The following is a 13,381-nucleotide window of genomic DNA, read 5'->3' as shown; positions in this document are numbered from 1 at the left end:
AATGGTGGATGGTGAGAAAACTGACAAGAGGTGCACCAGCACCCACCAGCACAGTGTCTATTTTTCCTTTGTCTTCTTCTTACCTAATGCCTCTGGCCAACACGTCCACTCATCAGGATTTGTCAGCAAGAGGTTCTGCCTTCTCTGGAAGCTGAGAATTTAGATCTTAGTGAATCTTTGAGAGAGACTCTGATACTTCTGCTTCAAACCAATTGTTATCCTGCCTTCAACTTCTGTAGGCAGCTTGACTGAAAATTGATTAACCTGTGTCTGCTAAACATTTAACCTTGTGCATCACAGAAAGACAGAATTTCCTGAATGGCTTTAAAAGAATTGATGCATTCAATCTGTATTTTCTTTCATTTTCAGGGTATAAAAGATAAAAGGGCTGCAGCTTTTAAGTAGACACTGTATGTAGCAATTATTTAGAGCCAGCATTGAGTATGTTCTAATGGTGCAAACCTCTGCATTTTACATATTATTTTCTGTATAGTAGAGTTTTTTAAGCTAAACATTTTTTTCATGTTGTAATTTTGCTGGTAGAATGCCCTAAAGTGCGTATCATTATCAGGTTATAAACATACCCATTGTCTTTTCTGGGTACCATTACAATGAACAAGCTAAATGTGCGTGTCAACACTATGTTTATGCACTTGTAGCAAGTTTTTCTTTAAAGAATGTACCCTTCTGCAGGGGAGCAGAAAAAAAGGAAAGGGAGCTCTGTGTTTGGTAGCTTCTGCTTACTGTGCTTACTGAGAGTTCCTGAATAACAAGACTTGACATGTCACAGCTAAATAAATACAAAACCCTGGTTTCTTGTTGTTTTTCCTCGCAGAGGATGACAACCACAGAAAGCAGGCACACCAAGTTACCATACTGATAGCCACCATAGGAGCTACTGTCTGCAAAGATAGGGATATTTCTTCTTCACTTCTCGTTGTTCCTTGGAGCTCCGCCACACATTTACCACATAAACTCTTTGCAGGGACCACTAATGCACATTTATATCGGTGGCACTCTCCCTAAATATAAGTTGCTGTGTTTTCCTGCAGTTGTTTCCCTCCATGAGCCACGGCTCTCTCATATTTGTCCACCATCGATCATAGCGGTGTGGTGCTCGCGCTGGAAAGCAGCCGATGGGGAGAGGCAGCATTTGCAATCAAACAGAGAAGGAGCAGTGTGAAATCTCAGGAAGAGGCAGCTTCCCTCTATGCCCGTGGGCAGGGGATCAGACGATGAGGAAGCCTGCCTCAGACACTCAACACCTCCCACTGGCACCCTGATGCAAGCAGCATGCAAACCCATCCCTCGCATGTATCTGTCAGGCCGGCGGGTTAAGCTTCCGTGTATAGCCCCTTCGTTGCATCTGCACTGGGCTGTATGTACATGTTTTGCTACTGCAGTCAAGGCATTTTTTAAACTGCCCTGTGTGAGTTGGCAATGATGGTGCTGAAGGTGGAAAGACAAAGGTGAAACTTTCTGTTTTCGTTGTTAATGATGCCACCATAAGAACACAGATGGGTGTAACCTCTGGGTCAAGAGGTGTATCTTTTCTCATTGCAAACATGAAAATAATTCTGTTGTGGTGAGAGCAAGAAATAGCCACTACTTTTCCAAGCAGAATCACAGGTTCCAAGAGCATAGTCAATCTATTTCAGTAAGTATAATATTAGAACAAAGTTTAAAAGATCTAAATAACTAATATATATTTGCTCATTTTTATTGCAAAATTGTTTAAGTTTAGTCACTTTGGCTGGGCAGTGTAAATTGATAGCACTTTCTACTCTTTTCTTCCTGAAGCTTAATAAATGAATAAATATGTTTGCATTTTGCTTTCAAACTGCTGTAGTTATACATTAAAATGGAAAGTACAAATTAGGCCCTATTGGGCACCAAGTTTAGAACTAGATGTTGTCAAAAACTCTGAATACTGTCCTTGTGTAAAATATGCATCCACCAGCATTGAGTTAACCTTTAAGATTTCAGGTCCAACCTAAATTTCGGAAGTGGGATACGACCAAGACATTTGAACAGATTGAAACCATTCTGCTCTACCTGGGGATGTTATCCCCCTCTGAAGAACATTGGTTCCAAAAAGATGAAGAACATGTAACCTCTTCCATTATCTTGTTGCTTTCTCAATCATTTGCTGTGCTTCTCTGGCAAGCTTCTCGGTAGAAGCTTAAGAAAATGATCCCTGCACATGATGCTGCCATGAGTGTGCTTTATATTAGAATAATCCTATTATGGACTTTTTATAGGGCCCCCTTTTTTTCACTCTCTCAAAAAGGCCAGATTTTTCTCACCCCCAAGCTGTGATATCCTGCAGATCCTCCAGAGCTACAATGAGTTTATGGCTTCTATTCCAATTGATTCTATCAATAATAATTTGGAAGCCAGAAAGAGAAGAAATGTGAAGTTGTTCCATTTGCTCTTCCTCTCTTCATTTTCAAATAGATGGAAAAATGTTTTGTGAAATCGTCAAAGCTTGGAATATTGTTTCAAACCTTAACCCTGCTTCAAGCATCTCCACTACTTTATCTATGATTTTTTTGCTATTTCTTGGTCATAAGACTGTTTGTTCAATAATGGTCACTAACAACGCTTTACAAACCTTCACAGAACATTGTTATTCTGTTGTTTGCACCTCATGTTGCTTTCCAGTAGAAAGGAGAAAGCACACACAAGAATCTTAGTCAGTGCAATGAGGCAAGTAAAGAGAATGTTAAGTTGAAGGGTAGGCACCACTTTTGGGCTGTGATTAGGTGATCTATCATCCATTGTATTCCCCTCCGTCTAAAACTTGAATTTACGTAAACGAAAAGGCTTGTTTCAGGCGGTGACATATATATATATATATATATATATATATATATATATATATATATATATATATATATATATATATATATATATATATATATATATATATATATATATATATATATATATATATAAATAATATGTCCTAAATTCCTTTGGCAGGATACTCCCCTCCGATGTAAACATGCTCCTGCACTCTGGTCTTGGATGAAGTTCCTAAAATGTTTAAACAGGCAGCAACGCAACTACTGATTTAAATATATGTCCGTGGTCACTCTTTGCCAGCAAACTTTAGGTCTATTTCAAAGCTTCCCTTTTTCTGCAAGATTTTGAAAAGCACAAAAACTAATTATAAGCTAATCTGAAACCTTTTTGGAAGAAAGTTTTCAGATTTGTCTCATACAGTGGACCAAAACATTATGATTTCCCACTTACAGCATTGTACAGGCATCTGGGTTATAGCACAAGAGTGATTTAGGTGCTAAGCTGGTTTTAACTAAATATGACAAGCTTATTTGTTGGTAATACGTCTCATCCCGATGAAGTGGTAATAAAAGTGACAATTTAGAAACCAGCTCCAAGAGTGGATAGTTTTGAAGCCGTCAACACTGGCATCGCTGTAATGATATCCCTATATGCTTAGATAACTATGCACGCTACCTTCTTTGATTTTGTGTGGATGTAGCCTTAGATTGTCTATGACAGAAAGCTTTCGGTGTTGGACTAAATGATCAGATCCCCGTTTGCTATGTGGTGGAATGGGATCCCGCAGGGCTCTAATCATCAACCTCTGCTATTTCTTGTATTTCTTCTGAACCAGCTCCACTTTTACAAGAATAATGATTTTCATTGTTGTGCTGTGTTGTGCAATTATGATATATTTATTGTCTACCCCTGTAAGGATGGTAAATATGTTATTTAATCAAATAAAATTCAGACTGTCACACACTGTGAAAGAACGCCCGACTGGAACAAAAAAGGAAGCTGTGAACTGAGCTCAAATCATGGTCAAACAGATGACTGCACATATATAGATAAATTCACCACAACTCCCATTCAAAATTTAACTGTTCATGAACAAAAATCATTCAGTTTCAAGACAAACATATTTCAACTAAACACTAAAATTAATTGGGTTAAGAAGAACTGACTAAACTAGTGAAACTCAAATAAACTAAGCCACTATGTACAGAAGAAGAAGAAAAAACATGGTTGAAAACCATAATCAGTATAATAATACCATGATATCACTGCTTGTTGTGGTTTTGGAACCAATGTGTGTTCAAACCAATTCATAATGGAAAAACATGAAATTTATATTAGTTTTAAAGCTTTATAAACAACGGCTCAAAATATATCAGCATGGCATACCATGCAACCCATCTTGTTTGCTCGTCTTTAAAAAACATTAAACACATGAGATTATCAAATATCATCATAAAGACAAATAATTTAGCAGGAAAATCTGTACCTTAATGTGCCAGACCTCTACCTCTGCTGATGTCAATTTTGAAAAAAATCTGAGTCTCTCCAGAATTTATTAAGCTTTGTGGCTGGGAGAAGGTTGCAGAAGCTGGAGAGTCCCAAGAGCAGGAAAACCTTCATCCTCCTGACCCATTCTCTTCATTAAATATCCGAATGGACATTGGTTATTAAATGTAAAAAGTAATATTAAGGTTTATGAGATCTGATAATTCTCAGGTTTATGTGTCCCTAAAACAGAGTGGTGATTGATTAAAGGAATGTCTTGAGGAATTAAAAGGATGAAAAGCTTTTAACTGTTTTTGCCTGAATGGAGATAAGAATGAAGTTATATTTTTTCTAATGTCAGCGGCTGGTCCTTGTCTCACATACTGTAGAGTTGGGTTCTTTGGCAGACTATAAAAAAACTTAATGTCATAAGCCTTGGTTTAAAAATGGCTAGTAAATGCAAAGCTTGGACAGGACAATGTAAATAGTGAAATCCAGCATTTTTTACACTAGGAACATAGCTACAATCAAAGGAATGTTGTCCAAAGATGACTTAAAAACAGTAATCCATGCTTGAGTGAAAACTCAACAGGACTGCTGTTATTCTTTATTCCTTGGAGTAAGGAAGTTATCCTTATCACATCTTCAGTTACTGCGGAACGCAGCTGCAAAGCTTTTAAATGCAGCAAATTCATGTTTTATCCTCTCTGCAATGCTCACACATCTGTTTTAGAGTAAATCTTTTTAATGATTTTGTTTTTTTTAGTCTTTAAATGGCCTTTCTTCTCCTTATCTCTCTGAGCTTTGACCTCATATCACCTGTATTTCCCTCTCCGACCCTCAGATCAGCTAACTAGCTGGTGTTGGAGGTACCAAGGACTCGATTGAAGCTCAGGGGAGATTAAGCTTTTGTCATTGCAGCAGATTAGAAAATAATTTTTAAATAGACATTTCTAAATCTGCTCTCAAGACCCCTTTCTGCAATTTGCCATTGGCAGGAAAATTTATTTTTAAGTAATTTTTAGATTTCTTCTTAATTAAAATGTGTTTTTATCATTCATCCCTTCTGTTCAGCACTTTTATCAATGCATGATGTTTAAAGCAAATTATAAATAAAGTTGGCATTGGCTTGACTCATTTGCTTCATCACACTCTGTAAATATACAGACACCTTTGTGCATGTTTTTATTTTGCAGAGTGGACAGCATTTCACCACAGTATAAATGAACAGCACCACAGTTACTACCAGCTAATGGTGCATCAGAGCACGGATACAAAATTGTAATTATGAACATTGATTATTTTTTTGTGGAAATGGATTTAAGCGCGAAAGAAAGGTCAGCTCAACATAATAAAAAATAAGTTCAGCTTCAGCGAAAAAATACATCCTGTAATAACATGGCGTCGGAGCAACATGCTCACGACACATTGTTGGGAAAAGTGAACTGCGTAAATGGAAATGGCATGCAGTAAAGAATAGTAAGGAGGGTGTGGAGAAGAAAAGCAGGTTGCAGCTGAAGATAGACTTATTCTCTGTTAAACCGTCTGTTAAGGAAAAAAAAAAAAAAAAAAACCTTTCTCAGAAACCCACTCTAAATAAAACCAAATGATATGTAGATGAAAGGCTAACCAGAAAGGTAATGGCCTTAAAAAAATCATTTGCATAGCTTACATACAAGAAACACAATATATATTTTGGCAGTACTGGGGGGAAAAATGAATTTGGATTACTATTTGTATATTTAACTGTCATGACAAATTTTCCTTCCCTTGATAATGATGAGTACAGCTCAGCATGAGCAGTATTCACTCCAGACACTGGTGCAATATGTCATTTTTTAAAAACATGTTCTTTTTTTCTTGGCACTTCTTTAAACAACTTAATGTTATCTTTTCTAAAAACACATTCAACCTGAAGTGAATCACCAAACTGGCAGGCATTCAAGATGCAGCAATCAGTGTTAACCTTACATTACATCCTAACCTTACATCTTTTCCTTCTCTGGACTGGGAAGTTAAAAGTGAAGGCAACCACAAAACAGTCAAATATGACAGATCTATCTTTTTTTCAGAAGCTAACAGTGAATGAGGTTTACTTGCACTTATTCCAGGTCTGATCACATGGGTGCATTTATTGGTAATTTCTAATTCAAAAAGACAAAATATGCCAAAATGTGGCATGTGGCGTGTTTCTAAAAACCTCCTGCCAAAAAGGTGTTTTTTTTCCTCCCCCCACTTTACACTGCTTTGTAGATGTGCAGCTGCTCCAATTTGAACATGTTGCCTCATGGTGAGGCGTAAACCTCCTTGAAGCTGTGGAGAAGTTTTAATCAAGTGTGAAATCCGTTTGGGGTAGATGCCTACGTGACTGTACTTGCACTTAAAAGCTCGCTCCTCAAACCTCTCTTCCTGTGAACATCTCCTGCAGCTCAAGTCCATTTTCACTGTCATGATGCTTCCAGACCATGTTTGCAGATAGCAGAGCTGAGTGAAAATAAGACTCCGCTCATCAAGGAGAAGGAGGCATGCATGCACACGGGTACAGATGTGAATCTCTTTAATCAGTTGCTCATCATTTGATAAAGCTATACCGTAGTACCTTACATAAACTATTCCACTCATTTTGTCACAATAGGAAATGTTAGTTTATTTTATAGTGGTTTTATGGGATACACCAACGCATTACAATGTTAATTCTGAAAAAAAGTGTAAAATAATAGACATCTTCTTAGTTTTAAGTTTAGTTCTATTTGTCTTTTCCAAAATTCTCTTATGTATGTGTCTTCAAAAGAACCTTACTGAAGATGCCTTGTTCGAAACTCCTCCTAAATGGACAATGTTATTAAAAAAATAATAAAGAAACACCAATATTCACCTTTAAAACACCATCCCCAAAGTAAAACTGTAAGTACGCTGGTCAAACTAGGCTGGAAGGCAGATAAAACTCACTAAAGGACAACATATTAATTAAACTAACATCTAGCCAGAGCTGCAATTACATCCACACATATTAATGCGTTGGAATGGCCCAGCCAATGTGGAGAGCTTAGTTGAAATTATGTGCAAAGAGGGGATTGATCTTGAACTATATTGCTTTTAAAAGTTGGTAAAGACATTACTAAAAAGTCCCAAAGAAGCAATGCACACTTTTCAGATTTATATTTAATAAAAGAATTATCAATTATCATAATTAACTGATATTACGGTGATGCATTTTGTGTTTGGTCTATCACAAAGAATTGCATCAAAATACATCTAAAATGGGCTTGGCTATTCATAAGTGCCCTATATATATTCTTCTTTCTCTCTACTATGTTAAACATAAAAAAATGCAATTCCTTTGAAATGAGCAATAGCTTAATTACAAAGTCCTTATAAACGCAAGAAGTGACTTAAGCATCCCAGTAATTAAGTATGCATGAATAATGCAGAACATTCCCCAATTGTGAAGTGAATGTATTAAATAGTCTAAACATCCTGCTGTTTTGGATTACAGAAACAATGAGATTAGCTCCAAAAACAGCTTAAGCTATGGATTCTTCTTCACACAGTTCATATCACTGCAATAATGGAACAATTGTGTATGGATTACTAGCGAGAATTGAATAGTTACCAATATGGGAAACTGGTAATATAATATGGTCTATTATGCATTAATTAGTAGTAAAGCAGTAAAATGTCTTGGCATAGGCACGGTTTCCAGGCTTTTCATTCAGTCTGGAACATTCTGTAATTTGTTTTTAGGCTTTACTAGGTCAAGATAAGTTTGGAAAAAACTGATTATAATAAAATATATATATATATATATATAAATCTTGTTCTTCCTCCAACAATTCCTCCATGTTCTCTTCGCTCGTACCTTCTTGTAGGTCGCTTCCTCCTTTTGTTTGTTTTTGCCTCTTTTTCTTCTGTCTTCCTCAAGTCCTTCTCTTTCCATTCTTCCCACTGTCATTCCTTTGGTCTCTATTCTCATTCCTTCATTCTGTTCTTCGTTAATCCTCATTTAACTTCCTTTGGTGATTGTGTGAATTATGAAGTCCCTTCTTCTTTCCTTCCTTCTTTTCTTCATCGTTCCTTTCTTGCAGCAGACTCTGAAATAATTTGAATTGTAGATATGGTTGTTTTTCTAAAATGGAGTCCTTTACGGAAGGTTAAACATGTGAAAAAATTGTTAAAAAAAAGAACATTTGAATTAACTTGAAAGCTACAGCTCATTTTGTTCTCTGACTGTGTTGATGTCTAGAAATGTAAGTTACATTAAAATGTATTTTTTTGTCAGATAAATTGTATAAACCTGGCTTTTAGGTTACAATGTTAATGTCACTGAGCATTTTCTTACATTTTGTGAGTTTTTCTTATTTTTGCATTATCTGCTTTAAAACCGTCAAAGCCAAGGGTGAAAATCGTTTTAAATTATTGTATGTATGTAATCCAGCATTTTTCAATCAATTTTTAAATATCTTACCATAAATGCCATGCCACTATTATTCCAACTCTTTAGTAGATAGAATAGCATTCATAGTTGTTATAGAAATGTTATTTACCAATGGTAGTCTTTTTTTTCTTTCTTCCTTTTTAGGTATTTTCAGGTGTATGCAGCACTTACAGAACTTTCTGTTGAAAGAAAGATATGGAAAATATCAACCAAACCAGTTTCTTCCATAATGTCAACATACAGTTATGAATGTATCAGCTAGGCTATGTAAGCTGCCACATACTCTTGCTAACCATACAAGGAAAACTTATACCTGCAGCAGACAGACTACTGTCTAACAGGAAAAAAATTGTAAAAACTAAGATCATACCACACTTACAGTGCATCCAAAGATAATAACAGCACTGCTATTTTTCCACATTTTTGTAATTTTATAGCCATATCCAAAATGTATTTATTCTCTTTTTTTTTAAAGTCTAAACACAAATACTTTTAACTGATGCAGCCTCTCCTTCAACCGTATGCAGAGGCCAGACCAACCACTATCAGCAGCAAAATCCATTTAGTAGCAGTTAAATATCTATTTAAAGCTTTTTGGCTACGTTCACACTGCAGCCTGAAGTGACCCAATTCCGATTTTTTTGCCCATATGTGACCTGTATCTGATCTTTTTATGACAGTCTGAACGACACAGATCGGATTTTTTCAAATGCGACCCAGGCCACTTGGATATGTGGTCCTGAATCCGATACGTATCTGATCTTTTCAAATGCGACCTGTGTCTGTACGGCCAGGTCGCATTCATCCGACCTACACGTCATTGATACTTGACAAATGTTACTAAACGTTACTAATCTGCGTCCTACTAAGCGGAGGTGGGAAAAACTAACAACCATGGCGGAAGATAACACAGAGAGCAGTCAATAGAGAGCTCAGTGAGAGCTCTGTACGGACGTTGCTATTACTGCCCCACAAAACGCCATTGCAAGAAATCTGGCTCTCTTTCTTTTTGATCTTCTTAAAAAGATTTCATTCGTAATGTGCCTGCTCCTGTTGGAGAAGAACTTAAAGAACGCAATATACGCTGCGGTATTACGAGTCATGTTTACTTCCGCAAACACTGAGGACGCTTGCTACATGTGACGTCATCGCGTCCTCGAGTGCGCATGCGGGACACTTCGGTTGAACGCTTTCAGTTCACACAGTAGATCACATACAAGTCGCATATACTTGGAAGTGTGAACGGACATGCAAAAAAATCCGATTTCACAAAAAAATCGGAATTGAGCATTAAGGCCTGCAGTGTGAACGTAGCCTTTCTTGTTAAAAACACAACCAATAAAAACATCTGTCAGAACATTCATGAACATTTGTTTACCTAATGTTGAATCAGCTGATTTTGGTGCACTGGTATGTAGGTTCAGTCTTCCTTTTGGGTGCATTTGAATGGCAGCAGTGGGAGGTACATCAGAATAAGGAACAACTGCAGCACAGCGTGTGTGGGGGGTGCACTGTTGTGGCTCATGTTTTCAGAATTTTTATTCTTAAAACAGCATGATAAAAGGGTGCAAGTCAGGGCCGCACATCATTGCTATTTGTTATTCTGTTCCTCTTCTTTTTTTCTTTTTTTTTTATCAGCACCCTCTTCAGCAGTTGGTGACCCCCCATATGGCCTATGCCCAGACGCAGCACCACTTCCTTTCATTCTTCTTTTTATCTTTTCTGTCCTTTAAATTTGCTATCACATTTCCTTCTCCAAGTCTTACTCCTATGTTTTCATAGTTAATTTCCTCCTTCAACTTGCCCCTATTCTTTCTCCCCTACCTTTCTTGTTCCTCTTCTTTATTCCTCCTTCCTTGTGTCTTCTTTCTTCATTGTCACCTTTCTTTTTTCCTGTATAGTTCCTTGCGCTCTTCCTTATCTCCTGAATCATTTCCTTTCTTTTTTCCTCTTTCCTCATCTTCTGTTTTGTTCTGCGCCTCCCTTATGCTCTTCTTTTCTTTCCAACTCATGTTCTTCCTTCTTTCACTTATTTCTAATTCATTGTCCTTACTCAATCCATCAATCACCCCCCCATACCTTTTGTTCTTTCATCCCTTCTGTGCTCCGCTTCTTTTACCTGCCTGTCATTTGGCTTTTTCAGATGTCATATATAAAACTGGGCCACTTCAGAAATGCCATAAATCCAAAGTGAGATGCCATTCTTTATATTTTAAAAAAGAGAAAAAAATAGTCTAAAAATCAAATAGTGAACTAGTATAGAAAACATATAGGAACCTGTTGTGTGTGTTGATGTATGGATGTGTCCCCTATGTGCAAACATTTTCCCTCATTTGCAAGCAAGCTGTAACCACAAAACAGGAACAGAGCATCCATAATCGACATGTCATTACATTTTGTGGACAGCCCTTTGGCATTAGAGTAATGCGTTTATCACAGCAACTTTACAAGTCGGTAATATCACAGATGCACAGTTCTTTGCTGTCTGCTCCTCTCTCAGACATTGATCAAGCTTGTCCCAGGATGAGTCTAAAGGGATAAAAAGATGATAAATGTAGCAGCATTTCCATTTAATCTGTTCTGTATGTTCAGCTTGTCAACAGGTGCGTGTTTGGCAAAGCTGTAGGCGGCTAGATATACATTTCTGAGGGGACAAATAGAGTGCCTCCTTGGTGTTGTGTTTGCCTTCAGAAAGTGTTGGACTGCTGCTGCGTAATAGCTCATGCAAACTTATTTTGGAGCTTTCTCGGCTTGTGTGTGAAAACGAGGTCACTGGGTTGTGGACCCATTTATTTAATTAGGAAAAGCTGAATAAAAAATGGATGACAATCAAGGGCAGGGAACTCATTTCAGCACTGTCAATCAATAACTCATTCAGCATGTTATTTTCCTTCCTCTAAAGAATTCAGATACTCCCTCTGTAACTGAACACTGCCTGTTTCTTGTGTGTTTGTAATTTATGCATTTCTTCCACCTTCTTTAATGCTCAATGTTGGGACTTATTCAATGTTCTATTTACAACATGGACATCAAATTTAGTTAAAATAAGTCATTGTTGAACATATTAACAACATGATGATATATTCTGAATAACCTAGACAGACTGCTGGGGGATACTTCTGAATGACAAAGACACAGCACGTCGCCTCTTGCATCTACCACACCAGCCTGTGGACTACACACACACACTAGCACTCATTACACAGTGCATAGCGACTGCTACATAGCAACCACTGCTGACTGCTTAGCAACAGCTGCAAAGACCTCAAGGGCGGGGGTGGGGGTTAGGGGTTTCATAGGGTGTATAAGAAGAAACCATCTCTGTTCATAAAAGCCATTTTTTTTTTCAACTTTCTTGATAAGTTTTACAAAGTAAGCTTTTTTGTGATTTGTGTCCTCTTACCTTTCCACAGATATCCGCTCTCTCCCTGATGTGGCGATGACCGGAAACTGCACAACTGAGTGCAGTGAATTGGGTCACTCAGATGCCTGCTGGATGCCAGGCCATCCCTCCCCTGTGCGTAAGACCAGGAATCCCCCCAAGCTCTCCACATTCGTGCCTTACCAGGAGAGAGGGAGTCTGGGACGCCTGGCCAACGGCAGCGCCAGGCTGAGTGGTGAGGAGCACCGGTCGCGCCTTCCACCCTCTCGCAGTGCCTATTCCAGCAGCGGCCAAGATGCCACTCAGGACTGCCCTGTAGAGGAGATGCCCCTGAGTGTTGCCTCTGAGTTCCCACCCACATCCCCATCGGCCCACACCCCTAAACGAGAGATTTACCTGTGAGAAACAGATTGGTACCCAAATGAAGAAAGCTACACTCACTTCAGACGGAGAATAAAATAAACTGTCCACACACAGCCTGTGGCCGGGTTGTAAGCAACGATCGGTCGTGGCTCTTTTATTCACTGGCATGAACACTCATCATTTCTTACTCAAATTATCTGCTCATCAGCAAATCCTGGAATGATTCCACAAAAAAAAAATTGACGCACCCCCTCATTTATTTATTGAAGCTCTCAACAGTCGCAATCCAGAAGGTTAGATGAGAAATGTAAGTGGAAATAGCTACTTTAGCAGTGACTAATTCTTGTTGTAGTTAGACAAGACCCAGTATGTGAAGTGAGTTCTTGAAAGTTGTGATCAGTGCTCTTGTGCCATTTCTAGCTATTATTCAATAAACATCTAATTTGGCCATATTAGTAGACATAACACTTAAGACCAGGAGTTAGATCATAAGGTCTTCTTAATGTACAGAGCTGTAAATACATTTGAATGGTGTGTTCTGCATATTTTTTTCTGGCATAACCTGCAAAGAACGCCTCTGGATTTTAGCATATTTAAGCTATTCTTTACTGTTGCTGTTTAAACTTGACTGAAACCATCGAAAGAGACTAGGTATTGTGGAAAGCATTTATCTGCTCCACAATATCATGTGCGTGAGCGCACACATACCCACACCTATCCCTACACACCTTTGACCCCTAATCATAGTAGAATGGCCTTTACCTCCGCTCCCTGTAGAGCTCCGCCACTGGTGGAGAAAGCTGTGTGGCAGCATTTAAAGCGACATTATGTCCCACTGACTCGCAGTACTATGACCTGTCGTTCATCATGAAAACGGTTGACTTGGCCACAGAACCCGAAGGGTTACG

At 38.1% G+C, this 13,381-nt stretch overlaps 1 protein-coding gene and 1 long non-coding RNA gene across 2 annotated transcripts in view; one reads left to right on the top strand and one right to left on the bottom strand.

Annotated features, from left to right (window-relative positions):
• The window catches only part of pcdh1a (protocadherin 1a), a 147,864-nt gene extending 135,152 nt beyond the window's left edge, over positions 1–12,712 (top strand). Inside the window, exon 5 of the mRNA XM_038289189.1 lies at positions 12,142–12,712. Coding sequence (XP_038145117.1) covers positions 12,142–12,512 — 371 coding nt within the window. The 3' untranslated portion in view covers positions 12,513–12,712. The remainder of the gene's footprint in view (positions 1–12,141) is intronic.
• Positions 8,124–12,434, bottom strand: LOC119786098. The gene is made up of 3 exons (XR_005281149.1): positions 12,132–12,434; positions 8,838–8,907; positions 8,124–8,384 (listed from the first exon to the last, which is right to left on the bottom strand). It is a non-coding gene; the product is annotated as an uncharacterized LOC119786098 (long non-coding RNA).
• Positions 12,713–13,381: the final 669 nt, after the last annotated feature.

The sequence above is a fragment of the Cyprinodon tularosa genome, unplaced genomic scaffold (genome assembly GCF_016077235.1).
Source record: "Cyprinodon tularosa strain WSP-4 unplaced genomic scaffold, ASM1607723v1 ctg265, whole genome shotgun sequence".
NCBI lineage: Eukaryota > Metazoa > Chordata > Actinopteri > Cyprinodontiformes > Cyprinodontidae > Cyprinodon > Cyprinodon tularosa.
The sequence above is the reverse complement of the archived record's forward strand: the minus strand, read 5'-3'. Positions and strand labels throughout refer to the sequence as shown.